Source organism: Vulpes lagopus, chromosome 7 (genome assembly GCF_018345385.1).
Source record: "Vulpes lagopus strain Blue_001 chromosome 7, ASM1834538v1, whole genome shotgun sequence".
In the NCBI taxonomy this organism is placed as follows: Eukaryota; Metazoa; Chordata; class Mammalia; order Carnivora; family Canidae; genus Vulpes; species Vulpes lagopus.
Window position 1 is genome coordinate 18204436 of NC_054830.1, and position 17963 is coordinate 18222398.

Genomic DNA, 17963 nt, shown 5'->3' on the forward strand with positions numbered 1-17963 from the left:
GCAAACATAACCTCTTTCCTAAGAACAGCGTACATGAGGTCAGGGCCCACATGAGTGGTCAGGAAAACAAACAGCAAGTCCTCTGCCTCAGCACCTGCCTCTCTATTCCAGCAGCAGCAAAGGAGCCCACCCATTTCTTTCCCTCCTAAATACTGATTCGTCTCATTCTTAACTTTTGGCAGTCCTTTACTCCTTCCTTTAAGGAATTGTTAAAAAGTATAGATTGCCATGATCTGTAAGAGGTGAAGAAACTGAAGCCAGAGGATGAAGCAGTATGGTCATTCGGTGAGCTGGCAGCAAGGCGGAACACTGCAGACCTGCTGACCATGCCACTCATCCAGCCGTTTGTTCTGGCCAGACTCTCTTAGCTGACTGACCGAGTACCCTGCTGCGGCCTCCCAGTATTCAGATGCAAGGACCACTTAGCAGATCAGTCACATTACCTGAGTTGAACAAATGAAACGAGGAAAAAAACTGACAGAGAAGCCCAAAGGACCATCACAATCTTCCTTGAATCCTTACAGGATTACACAAAGGTTAGATGGAGGCCAAGGGAACACACCTAGGCAAGTGCCACAGGGAGTCAGAGGCAGCTGGTAGAAGAAGCCCTACTCAAGGTCCCACAATGAAGGGTGCCATGAGGGTGCAGATCCTCTTACCTGGGTAGGTCTGCAGCGAGGGTCAGCAGGAACCAGAAAGATCTCCATAACTCTATCTTTCTTCAGGGGCAGTGGGAGAGTTAAATAGCAAAATGGGTCAAAGGTCACAGAAACCTTAGCACATTCTGGGCACACCAAAGTAGATTTGAAGAGGCCATGGAATGTGTCCACAATCACAGAGTCATTCCGTAACCTGTGATTCTCCCAGGCTTCTTTTGCCACCACCTGGAAGGAGAAAGATAAACCAGATATTCTTAACTCATCAGAGTTGTTTACTCCTTCAACCAGAATGATCCACCACAGATTCTGAGATGGATCATGAGGCAGTCTCTACAGCAAAGAACTTGGTCCAGGCCAGCCAGGGCTTGGATTACTCTTAGCATACCATACTCACAACTACATTCCAGTGTTATGCCCAATTCCACACTTAACAAAGTCTTCACATTGGACCGTGGGGCATATAGGGATCTGTGTGGTCTCTGATGGGAGACAGCCCTGACAGCAAATGGCAAATGGACTGGACTAGGACAAGGACTGCTTCCTATAAGGTTTTCAATGATCCAAAGTCCCTTCAGTGAGGTTTTATTTATTTATTTTGGAGGGGTGTATAAAAGTCAATTTTTATTTATTTTTACTTATTTTAATTTAAATTCAATTCATTAATATATGTTTTTAGTTTCAGAGGTAGAGATCAGTGATTCATCAGTCTTTTTTTTTTTTTTTAAAGATTTTATTTATTTATTCATGACAGACAGAGAGAGAGAGAGAGAGGGGTAGAGACACAGGCAGAGGGAAAAGCAGGCTCTATGCAGGGAACCTGACGTGGGACTTGATCCCGGGTCTCCAGAATCACATCCTGGGCGCTAAACCGCTGAGCCACTGGGGCTGCCCAATTTCATCCATCTTATATAAATAATACCAAGTGCTCATTCCATCATATGCCTTCCCTAACGCCCATCACCCAACTCCCCATCCTAACACCCTCCCCTCCAGTGACCCTGTTTGTTTCCTATGATTAAAAGTCTCTTATGGTTTGTCTCCCTCTCTGATAATCTTATTTTTTTTCTTCCCCTATGATCTTTTTTTTTTTTAATATTTTTTTTAAGATTTTATTTATTTATTCATGATAGTCACACACACACACACACACACACAAAGAGAGAGAGAGAGAGGCAGAGACATAGGCAGAGGGAGAAGCAGGCTCCATGCAGGGAGCCTGACGTGGGATTCGATCCCCTGTCTCCAGGATCACGCCCTGGGCCAAAGGCAGGTGCTAAACCGCTGCGCCACCCAGGGATCCCCCGCTATGATCTTCTGAGGGAGATCATGTAATTGTCTTTCTCTGATAGACTTATTTCCCCTAGCATAATCCCCTCTAGTTCCATCCATGTCATTGCAAATGACAAGATTTTTTTAATTTTTGATGGCTGAACAGTATTCCAATGTGTGTGTGTGTGTGTGTGTGTGTATATATATGTGTGTGTGAGGTTTTATACTATGGTTCAGCTAACTCATTGTTTTTTCTTCAAGATATAAATACTACTTTAAAGTTTTCATATGATCAAGTCCAATGTGATAGGGTAACTTGAATGCTAAATCTCCTTTTCACAGATTGGAAAATCAAGGCCAAAAAAAATCAGTGCCCTAATAATGTTATTAATAAACTATTTTACTATCATCTACGTATTTTAATGAGGGCAGTAATAATCCCAAGGCTCATACTACAGGCACTTTAGTTCTCAGACTGCCCTCGTCTCTGATTCAACAACAGCATTGTACTATGCAAACTGACACTAACTTAAAGAAGCCCAAGCAGGAGAATCTGGAGTAACCAGAGTTTGCCTCTTTCTAACCTGGAATACATTTCTCTACCAGAGCCCAGATCCACATCAAGAGCAAGAGGCAACCAGGGCCCCGGCACCAATACTCAAAGACCAAAAGAATGTACCTACAACTCTCAGTAAAAGGCAACATCTATGAAATGCTATTGCTCAAAAATCTTCTATATCATACCGCATCTGGCCGCCCATTGGCATCCTTTAGTTCCAGGTAGGGTTTCTTCTTTACTCGGTTCAGATCTTCATGCAATCCATCTAGAAGAAAGGCTAACAGCTCCTGAGAGTCTTGTTGCTGGTAGCCGGAAAACTGAGGGGCGAAACGTCCCACTTGGGTCTACAACAAAAGCAACCAAATCAGAGGCATAAGATTTAAAGAACTAGTGAAGTCAGATGGGAACCTGCCATCAAAACTAACTTTGCAGGGTCAGCTAGGACAGTAAGGGAGAGTACCATCTGGTTGAGCGGCCCAATTAATTCCTCAAGAGCCTAAAGGAGGCCAGTAGTTCTTGCCAGAGAGAGGGCTCAGATCAAAAGCCAGGACAACAGTGAACCTGGCACCTGGGCCAGTACCCTAAAAGAAGAGTGAAGTGAAGGGTGGTCTCCTGAGCAGCCAGAACCTTGGAAGTACTGACGTGAGTCCCTCTCTTACTTCCTTCTTTGGTTCAGACTCTCCATTACAACTTTACAAATGGTATCTCTTCAGCCAGAGGAATCCTCCTGTACCTACCAGGCCTCTTCTCTTTAAGTAACTCTGCCTTGCACTGCTCTGCATCTATGATCCCCAAGAGTGTGGTCCCCAACTGGCATCACTAGAATCACCTGGGAGCTTGTTAGTAATACACATTCTTGGGCCCAACCTGGACAGAATCAGAAACTCTGGGGATAGGTCCAGTAGTCTGTATTTTCACAAGCCCTTCCGGAGGTTCTGATGAATCCTAAAGTTGGAGAATCAATGCTCTCTACCGTGTTGCCCAGTACCATAGCCACTGGCCACATGTGACTATTTATTTATTTTTTTTAAAAAAAGATTTATTTACTTATTTATAGAGACACACACACAGAGAGAGAGGCAAAGACACAGGCAGAGGGAGAAACAGGCTCTGTGCAGGAAGCCCGATGTGGGACTCGATCCCGGGTCTCCAGGATCACGCCCTGAGCTGCAGGCGGCGCTAAACCGCTGCGCCACCGGGGCTGCCCCACATGTGACTATTTAAATTAAAAACAAATACAATAGGGTCACCCGTGTGGCTCAGTCACTTAAGTGTCTGCCTTTGGCTCAGATCATGATCCCCGAGGTCCTGGGATTGAGCCCCACATCGGACTCCCTGCTCAGTTGGGAGTCTGCTTCTCCATTTCCTCCTAGCTTATGCTGTCTCTCTCTCTCTCTCTCTCTCAAATAAATAAAACCTTTTAAATTAAATACAATAAAAAAAATTCAGTTCCCTGTTCACACTAACCACATTTTAAGTGGCTAGTGGCTGCCAAAGCAGACCGTGCAAAGAGAGAAAATGTCTATCATCAAGGAAGCTCTACACTACCCCTAACATCCCTAAATACGGTCTATCAATTGTTCATTGATAGGAGCTTGAGCTTAATGTGCCATCACCTGATTCCAGTCCCTTTCTGACTTTATGTTATGGAATTGTAATTTACGCATATTTCTGAGGGATTAATGTGACTACAGGGGTAAAAAGAATTAGTTTTCAAAAAAAAAAAAAAAAGAATTAGTTTTCAATTTCATTCTTTCCTTTAAAAAAAATATTTTATTTATTTATTCATGAGACACCAAGAGAGAGAGAGAGAGAGAGATAGGCAGAGACATAGGCAGAGGGAGAAGCAGGCTCCTATGCAAGGAGCCTGATGTGGGACTCAATCGTGGGACTCTAGGATCATGCCCTGGGCTGAAGGCAGGTGCTAAACCACTGAGCCCAGGAATCCCTAGTTTTCAATTTCAATAAACCATTTAAATTTTCTCACTGAGCCCAAGTGCTACTTCCCCCTCATCCCCTTTGAATAGAAAATATGCCTATTTTTTTCTACCATGTGCTTCACGAAGGCTCCGTGAACTGCAGTGGTGCAGGCTAAAGATCTCTCAGATTTCAAAATATGAAAGCAAGAGAAAGCCCAAGTTGCTCCAAGAGCCCACTACAGTTCACCCAATCTTCCTATCTGGAAGATCCAATTGAAAACTGCCTTCACATTCCAAGAATATCAACCCAATTCCTGAGTTACGGAGCCCACAGTGGGTATAGGTTCCAGGCTCAGAGAACCTGGGAATACCCTTCAGATAATACTGGAAATTAAACTGAATTGTTATGGTCTGTGTTAGCAGGTTTCCTACTTCCTGACTGGTACAATACACCATTCTGAGCAACCAACAGTATCCTCAGCCCAGAGGTATGTGCTGAATGACTAAACAAGAAAAAAGAAGGATCTCATCGTGTGAGTCTTTTAGTCTCAGACCCCATCTTAACCTCAATATGCAACTAGAATACCTCATTATAACACTAAATCACTCTCCCTAAAATGGAAAAAAATACACACAGCAACCTACTTTGAACATGCGAGGTGCCACATGAGCGTCCCTTCCAGACCACATCTGTTTAATGAGCTCTGCGTAGGCTTCTGCAATTTCCCCTTTCATTCCCAAAGGGTTGTCTCTGTTGATTTCAGCCTCATATTTGTCTTTGAGAAAGTAGTCGGTCAGTGGTGCAGTGTTGCTCAAGCACTGAAAGAGAACATGATCAGAGCTCACACTCTCGGTGAACACACAGAGAAAAAGATAAACCAAGTTATTAATGGCCAATGAGGGGTCAACTCCCAACAAAATGAAGTTCTCAGCAGATTCTCTGCAAGGCTCACCAACAGTAAGGCACAGCCTCCCAGAGGCCCAAGCTGGTAGCCTGCCTTGCAGCTAACCTCCAGAGGACATGGTCTTGGGGCTCACACTCATTGCCTAAGAACTGTCTCTGAAATAGACAGGTGTATTGTACCAGTCAGGAACAATAGTCTGAAATAACTATCCAAAGGCAAAAGCTGCACCCAAGTACCTGACAGAGTAAGTTTCTATTCAATGAAGCATGATCACTTTTAACATAATGTTAAGATGATAATTTAACTGGAATTGATTGGAACATTCCACTGTCTCACAGGAAGACAAAATATAATTAAGCTGAAGACAAAATATTTTACTAGAGCCAAAACATTATGGGGGAAAAGATCAGGATAACAAGATAGTAGAAAAAAAACAATGAATAACACAATATACGTGTTTACATGAAAACTTTAACTCTCCAAATTCAAAAACTGTATTTTATCAAATTTTTTTTCTACATCTATTAAGATGGTCATATGGTTTTCTCCATTATTCTGTTACTATGCTAAATGACACACATACATTTTTCAGGTGTCAAACCAACCAAGTTCTCTTGGTACAAATCCTACTTATTCGACATTTTCATCTAGATATCACTGAATTTGATTTGCTAAAATTTCACTTATGTTACTTGTGTCTATAGTTATGAGATATGACTGACTGAAATTTTCCTTTTTTTAAAACTTCCTGCCACGAGCGCCTGGCTGGCTCAGGTGGCGAAGCATGTGACTCTTGATCTCAGGGTTCTGAGTTCAAGCTCCACAATGGGTGTAAAGGTTACTTCAAAATAAAATTTTAGAAAAAACAATTCCTTGTCAGGTTTTGGTATCAGAGTGTGCTGCCTTGTAAAATGGTTTGGGGAGCTGTCCCTCTTTCTCCATTTCCTGAAAAAATATATATGATTGGTAGCACTTCTTGCTTTAAATCTTTGAATATATTCACCAAAAAAGCTATCCAGAACAAGAATTTCCCTTGTTATAAAGCTTTTTAGGGATCCCTGGGTGGCGCAGCGGTTTGGCGCCTGCCTTTGGCCCAGGGCGCGATCCTGGAGACTCGGGATCGAATCCCACATCGGGCTCCCGGTGCATGGAGCCTGCTTCTCCCTCTGCCTGTGTCTCTGCCTCTCTCTCTCTCTCACTGTGTGCCTATCATAAATAAATAAAAATAAAAATAAAAATAAATTAAATATTAAAAAATAATAATAATAATAAAGCTTTTTAATTACTGAGTCAATTTATATATATATTTTTTGCTATTTTAAGATTTTATTTATTTATTCATGAGAGACAGAGAGCCAGAGACGTAGGCAGAGGGAGAAGCAGGGTCCTCATGGGGAGCCCGATGCGGAACTCGATTCCAGGAACCCAGGATCACAACCTGAGCCAAAGGTACATACTCTACCGCTAGCCACTCAGGTGCCCCCCAACCTCAGTCAATTTCTTTAACAAATATGAGACTATTCAGATTTTCTATTTCTTCCTGTGTAAGTTTGATAAAGTATGCCTTTCAGAGCAACACGTCCAAACTTGTCATCTAAATTGTCTAATTTAATGGCATAAAGTTGTTCTACTATCCTCTAACCTTTTTAGAAGTTTTTAAATTTAATTTTATTTAAATTTTACTTAATTAACATACAGTGCAATACTGGTTTCTGGAGTAGTTTACTATTCTCTAATCTTTTTGATGGCTGTAGGGTCTATAGTGATATTCCACTTTCATTTCTAGTTTTGGTCATTTATATTTTCTCTCTTTTCTTCCTCTTCAATTACCCTGAGCACTTATATCAATTTTATTAGTTTTTTTTTTCCAAAGACATATTACATTACATATTTGGCTGTAATGTAAATCACCCCTGTATTTCGTTAATTTCTGTTCTTCTATTATTCCTCTCCTGCCACTTCATCTGGGTTTCATTTGTTCTTAGCATTAGGAGATAGAAACTTAAATCACGGAATTTAGCATTTCTTTTTTTCCTGATATTTACATGCGGAGCTATAGACCTCATTATTATCTTCATTCAACAGTTGAGGAAAACTGAGGATACAGAGTTGAAAAAAACCTACCTGAAAAGCCAAATCTCAAGTTTCTTTTCTTTAGTGCTCAGCTCTTCCCATCTCACCACATGGAAAAAAATAATTTCCAAACCCAGGAGTTACCTAGTTTTTTACATGTCTTTTTATCCTTTCCTTCCTACTCCATGAAACTTCAAAGTTAGATTAAAAGTACTGTAAGTATAAAAACCATGTCTCATTTGTTCACCACTGAGTCTCTATGTAAAGTAAAGAATTTGGCCTTGCCCAAAGAGAAAGTCTGGCTCTTGCCCTTAGCTCCTGGAAAGTACTTTGTTGACAGGAGTATCTTTGTTTGGAGGTTATCAGTCATAGTGGAGAATCTAACATTGTGATTTGGGGTGGTGGCAGCCATACTTATACTGTCATCTTAGGGTGAGAGCTAACCACTCCAGAAAGACCAACACTGTGACTTAGTGGGGGCAGGATGGGGAGGTGGGGAGCAGGGGGAGCCTTGGGTCACATCGTATCTATCTACCTAGAGACTGAGTTTAACAATCTGGGCAATCAATCAATCACACCATGTAACCAACAAAAATTCTGGAAACCAAAGCTCGGATGAGTTTACATATATTTGGCAATACCCCACGACTACCATTACATATCAATGCCAGGAGAGTAATGCATCCTAGCTCCACAGGGAGAAAACAACAGAAGCTCTGCCCTAAAGACCCTCCTGGACTCTGCCTTATTTTTTTTTCTTCCCTTGGCTAATTTTAAGTTATACCCTTTCCCTATAATAAACTATATCTGTGAGTATAATAGTTTTAAGTGAGTCTATGAGTTCTTCAAGCAAATTATTGAAACTGAAGGCAGTCTTAGGGACTCCCAAACTTGCAGTTGGCATCAGAAAGGAAGGCAGTCTTGGGAACTGTGCCCTCCTAATTCTGTAGTTGGACCCTAACTCCAGCCCATGTCCACCATAGTATGGTCACATAGTATGTCCCCAAAATATTTGATCAATGAACAAATGAGGTATTGAAGGGAGGATTTTAGGATTTTGCACAATCAGGGGCATGAGATAAGACAGCTATCATTGTAAAAAGATGGTACCAGCTGCTGTGAGTTCTCTTCCCATCAAAAACCAACAAGTACTCTAATATGTTCTGGGAAGATCATTCCCTAATGGTCAACAAAATTCAAAATATTTTTACTGTAAAATCCATCCCAGAACTAATTAAGAAGACATTTTAGGGCCATTAACACGGATGAGGCCATTCTGTACTAACCAAGGAAGATGTCCTGATAGGGAACCCTGAAATATTAACAAAGAGTAAGCAGGGACCCCCAGGAAAGGATCCTCCCAACATTTTAGCATGCCTTTCCTAACCAAGCATCAGTCTTGTAAAGCACCAGTGTTATTGAGATGACAGTTCTCCCTTCTACCTGCAAAGCGGAGTTCATGAAGCAGGTGTTCCCAAGGTTTCCAAGTCCGCAGAGCCCAGGCTGTATGTGAGACGATGGGGACTCCTGACAATTATACGAAGCAGAGAAGCCAGATCCACTGGAAAACATAACCCACATCAACAATAAGAGTGAGTGCTGTACGCATGCCCTCAGGATGCCTTTTGGGGCTCCTCCAGGGCCTCTACAATTCTTATCTGGTAATAATGCCATGATACAAGTTCTTTCTACTCCCCTTGCCAGCCCTTCACCACTATCCTTCTCCCACCCCTGGCCTTGATTTGACATTATCGTAGGTGGTAAGCACATCCTTACAGGAAGGGATGCGGAGTCCTCTACTCTCAGGCTTTTGGCAAATGCTAGCTGTATATCCCTCTAAAAGGCTAACTGCCACGTGACTTCAGGGAAGAACATGTGGTTACCAAGATCAAGAGCTCACACCTGTCACCACACACCAGGCCACACTCAGTCCTGACTGTGCCTGAGTATTCATGCACATTCTCTTGCCTGACCCTCCTCCTCCATTCAGTCTATGATTTGTGGCAGGCTCTCCTGAGATGCTTGCATAAAGGATCACAGCCACCTAGAAGGGAAGCAGGCAGGGCTCTCCCATAGCTGAGAACCATTCCCTCACAGCTTTTACTGTGCTCTAATATGGCCAGCTCACCCCGTCACATACAAAAGCGGTGACCCCACAAGACCACCAGTGACTAAGGCTGTGGACAAAATAGCAGATCATAGAAGGACAAGAAACATAAGTGAAAAATAGGAGGCATTTTATGGTGGATATGAAAGAGAGAAACCACATTCCCTGTAGCATGTTCCCATGGGGAACGCTAATCCCACTAGATTAGTCTAGTGGGATAATCCCACACTAGTGTGGCAGCAGAGAAGCTCTCCTGGTGCAGCCTAGGAAAGACTCAAGAGGGAGGGAAGCAATGTGAAAGGGCCTGCTCTTACCCCCTGCTGACACCGGAGCTGTGCATCCCAGAGGTGTTAGTGCTATCACCATTTGCAATGGGAGAGGCAGACACTGAGGAATAGGGACTTGCTGATGATGTTGGAGAGGTAGGAAAATTTCTGCTAGGCGCAGTGCTTGATCTGGGAGAGAGAAGCAGAGACAAGGCTACTGACTTTTTGCAAAAAGCAAGCCCTACCAAATGCCTTATATCTCTTTTCAAGAAATAAATGTTCTCCATATTGTTATTTAAAATAAACTGCAAAAGGCCTACTTTCATATTACTTCAAGATAAATTTTATTTAAGTAATCAAGAAATTAATTGGTCTTCCTGGTCTCGTTGATCCACATGGTCACCCACCCAATTTCTCAGCAGGATAAACCACAAGGTTGATCTTTAGGGCAACCAGGTTTGATTTATAAATCATAAACTTCCCTGAGAAGAGTTACCAGTGAAAAACATAGAAATATGCCAATAAGAGATGAATATTCCCCAAAACACTTGACCCAAAATGAACAGCTAGCTATAAGTACACTATAACAGGAAAATGGTAATTTGTTTTTTTTTTTTTTTAAAGATTTATTTACTTATTTATTCATGATAGACATAGAGAGAGAGAGAGAGAAAGAGTCAGAGACACAGGAGGAGGGAGAAACAGGCTCCATGTCGGGAGCCTGACGCGGGACTCGATCCCGGGACCCCAGGATCACGCCCTGGGCCAAAGGCAGGCGCTAAACCACTGAGCCACCCAGGGATCCCCGGTAATTTGGTTTCACTATGCTATTCAAAGAGAATTCCTTTTGCTTCCTCAAATTTACCAAAAGTCCTATTTCAAACTCAGGTTTCAATATTTTTCACAGCATTTTACTTTAGATTTATACCAACTTTCAGATTAATAAATTCAAAGGCTGTCTAAAATATTAAATTGGTATGAATTTTATCAATTTTCTATTAAAATCTGTATAAGAATGTGTAGAAAAAGTGAATCGTTCTGCTTTGCTTCAAATATGCACAAACGTGATTTTCCATCTAGATTTGGGGCTATTTTCAGACTCCAGAAAATTATGATATGCCTCAGCAAGAGAGCCCAACCTCATGGGATCTGCTCTCAACCAGGGTTCCTTGCAAGAAAGCAAAACAAGGCAACAGAGACACACACCTGCACATACACCTGCAGCAGACAGACATCAGGAAATTATCCAGGGGCCTAAATGGGCATCAGGAACTGAGTTCTGCTCCACACTCTGACGTGACAGTGATTTAGAAGGAAAGAGGGCTCTCCAGCCCCTTGCCCCTCCCCACAGGGAAATGCACCTTTCTCAAATCCTAAAGACCATTTGCTTCACAGAGCCTCATCCTCATGCTGCAAAGAAGTCCAAGAACCCAGATATTTCAGTAAGTGAGACTTGGCAGACAAAGGGCACTCTTGCACCACCCATGTGACTTCAACACACACATGAAACCTGTCCAATGTAATGTAGGTATTCCCAGCCTCCTATGCAGACAGGAAAGTCACTATCCAAGGCTGATATGATATGGCAGTTATCTCAGGTCTGTTGACAGGTACTATAGAATAGTGAAACTTAAATTCTGATACACAGAACCTCAAGGCATATAGTCTAACTAACACTCCCCTTTTAACTAACTGTTCACTGGTAACTTACTCTATTTCTCTGAACTCAAAACGGGAAAAATCCATAGAAGCTTCTAAGCATCTCCAGTCCTTACCAATCACTAGAACATGCCTGCCTTCCTTGCTCCAATATCCATCCTCTGCATGCTTCTCAGATGTTCTCCAGGCTGAAAGCTGCTCTGTGGATGAGCTCACCCTACAGGGATGACCTCAAGTAGACAGAATCTGGTACCCAGTATTATCATTAAGATGACAATTAACTCAGGGTGCCTAGCTGGCTCAGTTGTAGAGCATGCAACTTTGATCTCCAAAGTTGTGAGCTCCAGGCTGGGTATAGAGATTACTTAAATCTTAAAAAAAAAAAAAAAAAAAAAAGATAACAATGAAATCTTAGCTAGAATCCTCACTGCCTTCACATCATCCTAAGCTGTGCTCTCCCCACACCAACGCTGTTACCCCTCGTCTGCATGCACCCACATTTCCACGTCAGGACCAGTGGCCTCTTCTAGTTCTGGGCAGGCAGCCCTGAAAGGGGGCCATGGTGCAGAGCTCTAACTCAGGCAAGTAACATTAGAGGGAGGTAGAATTAGGGAAAGAGAAAAAAGGGGGGGGGGGGCGGCGGCAGCCAGATCTACAGAAAGCCTTGGAAGCACAAACAACAGTTGGAGCTATCTACAAGGTAGAGAAAACTGTCTTAAGATGTTCAGAATTTACAAGGTGGCCCTCACTAAGAAGAGCTGGACAGAAACAATTTAGGCTGTTCTCCTGCCACAACACATGTAGAACGGATTCTATAGGTGGGTTAAAAAAAGTGGGGGGAGGGCTAGGCCAATCAACGATTTCCCCTGATGACAAATTCACTAGATGGATTTTACCACTTCATCAATGTTAATCTTTGTGTCTGGTTGATAGATGATGCATTACTGATTATGGCTGTTTGTTTTCTTTGAGAAAATCCTATCAAAAGGGGCACCTAGGTGCTCAGCCAGTTAAGTGTCTGCCTTCTACTCAGGTTAGCATTCCAGGGTCCTGCTCAGTGGGAGGCCAGATTCTTCCTCTCCCTTTGCCCTTCCCCCTGCTTGTACATTCTCTCACATCTGCACTCTCTCTCATGAATAAATAAAATCTTTAAGGGATGCCTGGGTGGCTTAGCAGTTGAGTATTTGTCCTTGGATGAGGGCATGTGATCCCAGTCTGGGGATCAAGTCCTGAGTCCAGCTCCCTGCCTCTTTCATGAATAAATAAAATCTTAAAAAAAAAAAAAAAAAACTTGAAAAAATCCTATTAAAAAAAGAAAATCTTAGCTGAGAGTTTTGAAGATTATTTATTTATTTCTTCATGAGAGACACGGAGAGAGAGAAAGGCAGAGGCACAGGCAGAGGGAGAAGCAGGCTCCATACAAGGAGCCCGACAATGTGGGACTCCCAGGTCTCCAGGATAAGGATCATGCCCTGGGCCAAAGGCAGCGCTAACCCAGGCTGCCCTGAGCTGAGAGTTTTGATTAGTGAGTTTAATCCATTTATAGCTAATCACTACTTGAGCTAGCCTCAATTCAGCCTCCTTATCTCCTGTTTTTTAATTACCAACTTCTCAGTTTTTCTTTCTTCCTTTTTTGCCTTCAATTTCCCTTCCTAGGTGTGGCAGTTTCCTGTCTTCTAGGGTATTGTGATTTATAATAAGAAATATGTACTGTTAAATAACTAAGAAGGGGGTGCCTGGGTGGCTCAGTTGGTTAAGCATCTGCCTTTGGCTCAGGTCATGATTCCAGAGTCCTGGGATTGAGGCCCACATGAGGCTCCCTGCTCAGTAAGGAGTCTGCTTCTCAGGCTCCCTCTGTCCCCTCTCCTCATGTTTGTCTATTGCTCTCTCTCTCTCTCTCTCTCTCTCAAATAAATAAAATCTTTAAAATAAAAATAAGTTAAAATTAAAAAATAAGAAATATGTATTTTGGTCTGGTCCAAAATTCCTAGTACACAGTCCCTAAAACCCTTGTAATTTCCTCAGTGATAAGAGTGATGAGAGCATCTTTTGTTATACTTGCATTTTTGTCCTTGGTTTCCAAAACAGCTTCAAAGTGCTAAAGTGAAAACTATGTCTTATTTCCAACACATGCCTTTCAACCACACCTCAGTTTGTCAATGATTTTTGGAAAGTCACAAAGGATGGCGTTTTCCAGGGGAACTAACCACGCAGAGGTTTGGAATTTGCAGCTGCCCACCCCGAACCCCCAGTGGGGGGAGAAGGGCTAGAAATCTGAGTTCTGTTACCAATGGTAAATGATTGAATCAATCATGCCTAATTACTGAGGACTGTACAAAAGTCTCTGAAGTATGGGAATTTTGGACAGCTCTGGGTTGGAGAAAACATGGAGGTGCCAGAAGCATGGCATGACTAAAAAGGACATGGCAAATCCTCACCCCTTTCCCAACCCACCCAACACCTCTTCCATCTCACTGTTCCCAAGTTATAGCCTTTTATGACAAATCAGTCGAGTAAGTAAACTGTCCTCCTGAGATCTGTGAACTGTTCCACGAAATTATCAAGTCCAAAGAGGTGTCACAGGAGCCTCTGATTAACAGTAACAACCCATACTTGGAATTGGGATTAAAAGTGGGTTAGTCTGGGGGATCCCTGGGTGGCACAGGGGTTTAGCGCCTGCCTTTGGCCCAGGGCGCGATCCTGGAGACCCGGGATCGAATCCCACGTCGGGCTCCCAGTGCATGGAGCCTGCTTCTCCCTCTGCCTATGTCTCTGCCTCTCTCTCTCCCTCTCTCTGTGACTATCATAAATAAATAAAAAAAAAAAAATTTTTTTTAAAAAGTGGGTTAGTCTGATGGGACTGAGCCCTTAATCTGTGGGATCTGATGCTACTTCCAGGTAGACTGTGCCAGAACTGAGTGAAACTGTAGAATACCCAGCAGGAATCAGAGAACTGGATGTGTGGGGAAAACCTACACATGTATGGTGGGCAAAAGTACTGGTAGAAAGAGAAGAAAAGGAGGGTTTTCCCCCCATTTTGCCTCCCAGTAAGCTATTCTGCCCTTTTTCCTTAATGAACCCCAATTTTTAGCTAGACACTTTGCAACCCTGCTAAGAGGCAATTCCCTGCCTCCCCCGAAGCCAGGTATGGTCATATCATTGGCCAAAGAGATGCAAATGTTTTATGTAGGATTTCTGGGAAATTTCCTTCAAAGGGCTATGTCCGAGGTGCCTGAGTGGCTCAGCAGTTTGGTGCCTGCCTTTGGCCCGGGGCAAGATCCTGGAGTCCCAGGATTGACTCCCACATCAAGCTCCCTGCATGGAGCCTGCTTCTCCCTCTGCCTGTGTCTCTCATGAATAAATAAAATCTTAAAAAGGGGGGGGGGGGGCTATGTCCCTCCTGCTTCCTCCTCCTTGCCACGTTTTAAAAAAGATTTTGTTTATTCATGAGACATAGACATAGAGAGCGAGGCAGAGACATAGATAGAGAGGCTCCCCATAGGGAGCCTGATGGGGAACTCGATCCCGGAACTCTGGGATCACAGCCTGAGCTGAAGGCAGATGCTCAACTGCTGAGCCACCCAGGTGTCCCTCCCTTGCCACTTGAATACAGGTGTAACCACAGCAGCTCCAGGATCCTGGACCCAGGACCCACAGACAAGCACCTTTTTTTTTTTTTAAGATTTTATTTATTCATGAGAGACAGAGAGAGAGAGAGGGAGGGGCAGAGACACAGGCAGAGGGAGAAGCAGGCTCCTCGCAGGGAGACCAATGAAGGACTCGATCCTGGGTCTCCAGGATCACACCCTGGACCGAAGGCGGCGCTAAACTGCTGAGCCACCCAGGCTGCCCAACAAGCACCTTTGAAGTAGAAGCTGTACACAGCAGAGTAACAGGACAGAGTGATTGGGTTTCTAATGATACCAGCACTGGACTGCCCACCTCAGAAATTCTACTTGGAAAGACTTAAGCATCTCTCGCTCTCTCTTTTAAAGATTTAGTTAATTTATTTATGGGGGTGGGGCAGAGACACAGGCAGAGGGAGAAGCTGGCTCCACAGAGGGAGCCCGACACAGGACTCGATCCCAGGTCTCCAGGATCAGTCTCTGGGTTGGAGGCAGTGCTAAACTGCTGAGCCACCCGGGCTGCCCAACATCTCTCCAACATCTCTTTATTTTTTTTTTTAAATTTTTATTTATTTATGATAGTCACAGAGAGAGAGAGAGAGAGGCAGAGACATAGGCAGAGGGAGAAGCAGGCTCCATGCACCGGGAGCCTGACGTGGGATTCGATCCCGGGTCTCCAGGATCGCGCCCTGGGCCAAAGGCAAGCGCCAAACCACTGCGCCACCCAGGGATCCCTCCAACATCTCTTTAATTGCCATCAAAGCTTTCCTAATCAATACATTTCAAACATATATATTCTATTTTTACACTTCTGGCAGTTACTCCATTAACTTCTTAGGACCTGTAACTATTATTTTTCCCCATCAATTACTTACACTTGTAACCATCCACACTTCCCCACAGACAAAGAGTTCAGCATGTTCCCATCTCTCTCTGCTCTGTACTGTCACCCATTCCGTACTTGTCTTCCATGTTGGGATTGCCCAGAATTTAATTCTGGACTGTTATTGATGTAGGTTGCTTTCTTACACCTTTCTTCTTATACTTTCTATTGAAGAATTACATACAGAATACATAAATCTAAGTCAAAATTAAGAAATTTGCACCAAAAAAAGAAAAAAAGAAATTTGCACCAAGTGAATACATTTACATAACCAATACTGACACAGAAACGGGACACCCCTAGACCCCATGCTCTCTTCATGCTCTCTTCAGCCATGATTCTTCCTCCCACAGCTAACCACTACCATGATACTGAGCCCCCCCAATGTAAGTTTTGCCTGTTTTTACACTTTGTATCAAGAGATTATAGGATGCTGTTTTTGTCTGGCTTCTCATTCAACATTCATGATACTCAACATTGTTGGATCCCTACAGGCTTCCACTGTGTGAATATACCACAATGTATCTATCCCCTCTATTTTTGGTGGATATCTGGTTTAACTCCAGTTTCTGACTGTGACAAGCAGTGCTGTCGTGAATATCTTTGAACCTATCTTTAAGTGAACATCAGATGTATTTCTGCTGGCTGTATGCCTAGAAGTGGATTGCTAAATTGTAGAATATGCACATAATTCTTCATGTAGTATGGGTTGCCAAATCTTTTCCTAAAATCACTGCACAAATTGATATGCCCCACCAGCAAGGCCAAACAATTTGGGGTGCTCCACACCTCAACATCACTTGGTACTATCTTTTTCACTGAGCCATTCCAGTGGGTGTGCAGAAGCAGTTGTGGTTTTAATTTGCTATTTCTGAATGACTGCTGAGGTTAACACCTTTCCATGTGCTTGCTAGCCATCTGGATATCCTTTTTGGTAAAGTAACTGTTCTAAAGATTTTTCTTTGCCTCTTTTCTAATAGGGTTGCCTAACTTACTTATTGACTTGGAGGTGCTTCTTCAAAATTCTGCATATAAGCAATGTGTCAGACATATGTATTGCAAATATCTTTTCTCACCCCGTGGCTTGCCTTTTTACTCTCTAGTGACGTTCTTAACTTGTAAGTCAGTCACCCCCTTCTATCCATTTCCTTCTCCAGGGTTTGTGGGGTTGTCTCATGTAAGAAATCTTTGCTTACTCCAAAATCACAAAACCCTTGTTCTTCTGACCAAAAGAACACTTCCTTAGCTATGTGCTCTCCCACATGTGTTATGGATTCTACTGCATGCCGCTGAGCTCTTAAAAGTACTTCCCCCACTCAAGAGCTCCGTGTGGAAAACCTTCCAAGGTCAGCTATGCTAGAGGAAAAAAAATACTACGTTTAAATAACAGTTTAGTAAGATACAAAATTCTACTTTTTTTTTTTTTAATTTTTATTTATTTATGATAGGCACACAGTGAGAGAGAGAGAGAGAGAGAGAGGGGCAGAGACACAGGCAGAGGGAGAAGCAGGCTCCATGCACCAGGAGCCTGATGTGGGATTCGATCCCGGGTCTCCAGGATCGCGCCCTGGGCCAAAGGCAGGCGCTAAACCACTGCGCCACCCAGGGATCCCCAAAATTCTACTTTTAAAGCCATTTTACTTTGACACTGAAAAAGTAGCTCTTAGATCTATTGTTGCTACTGACAAATTTGATACTGGTCTGCTTATTCCTTTGTGACTTCCTTTCAAAAAAATTTGGAATTTTCTCTACATCTTTGTTAAATTTTCACTGTAGTGTGTCGAGGCGTGGGCTTTCTTCCTCCCATCTGTCATGTTTAGCATTCTTTAAATTACAGACCTTTCCCTCTTAGGATTTCTGAGAAACTCTTGGTCATTATATTCTCAAACATGTTCTTCCCCTTCTTCCTGTCATTTCCTCTCTGCTTCTGAGATTTCTATTATACAAATATTGACATTTCTACACTCATCCTTATAGCACTGTGCTTCACCTTTCACCTTTTTATCCCAATGCCTTACAGAATTCTTAAACCTGACCT

At 42.9% G+C, this 17963-nt stretch overlaps 1 protein-coding gene across 3 annotated transcripts in view; it reads right to left on the minus strand.

Moving 5' to 3' along the window:
* The window catches only part of USP4 (ubiquitin specific peptidase 4), a 53226-nt gene that overhangs the window by 15400 nt on the left and 19863 nt on the right, over window positions 1–17963 (minus strand). For 2 of the 3 annotated variants that reach the window (XM_041762205.1, XM_041762208.1), the window contains exons 7-11: window positions 9806–9946; window positions 8828–8945; window positions 5052–5225; window positions 2673–2831; window positions 660–884 (exon numbers count right to left, since the gene is read on the minus strand). In XM_041762205.1, the coding sequence (XP_041618139.1) occupies window positions 660–884; window positions 2673–2831; window positions 5052–5225; window positions 8828–8945; window positions 9806–9946 (817 nt within the window). The remainder of the gene's footprint in view (window positions 1–659; window positions 885–2672; window positions 2832–5051; window positions 5226–8827; window positions 8946–9805; window positions 9947–17963) is intronic. The other variant, XM_041762206.1, reaches the window with a different exon arrangement.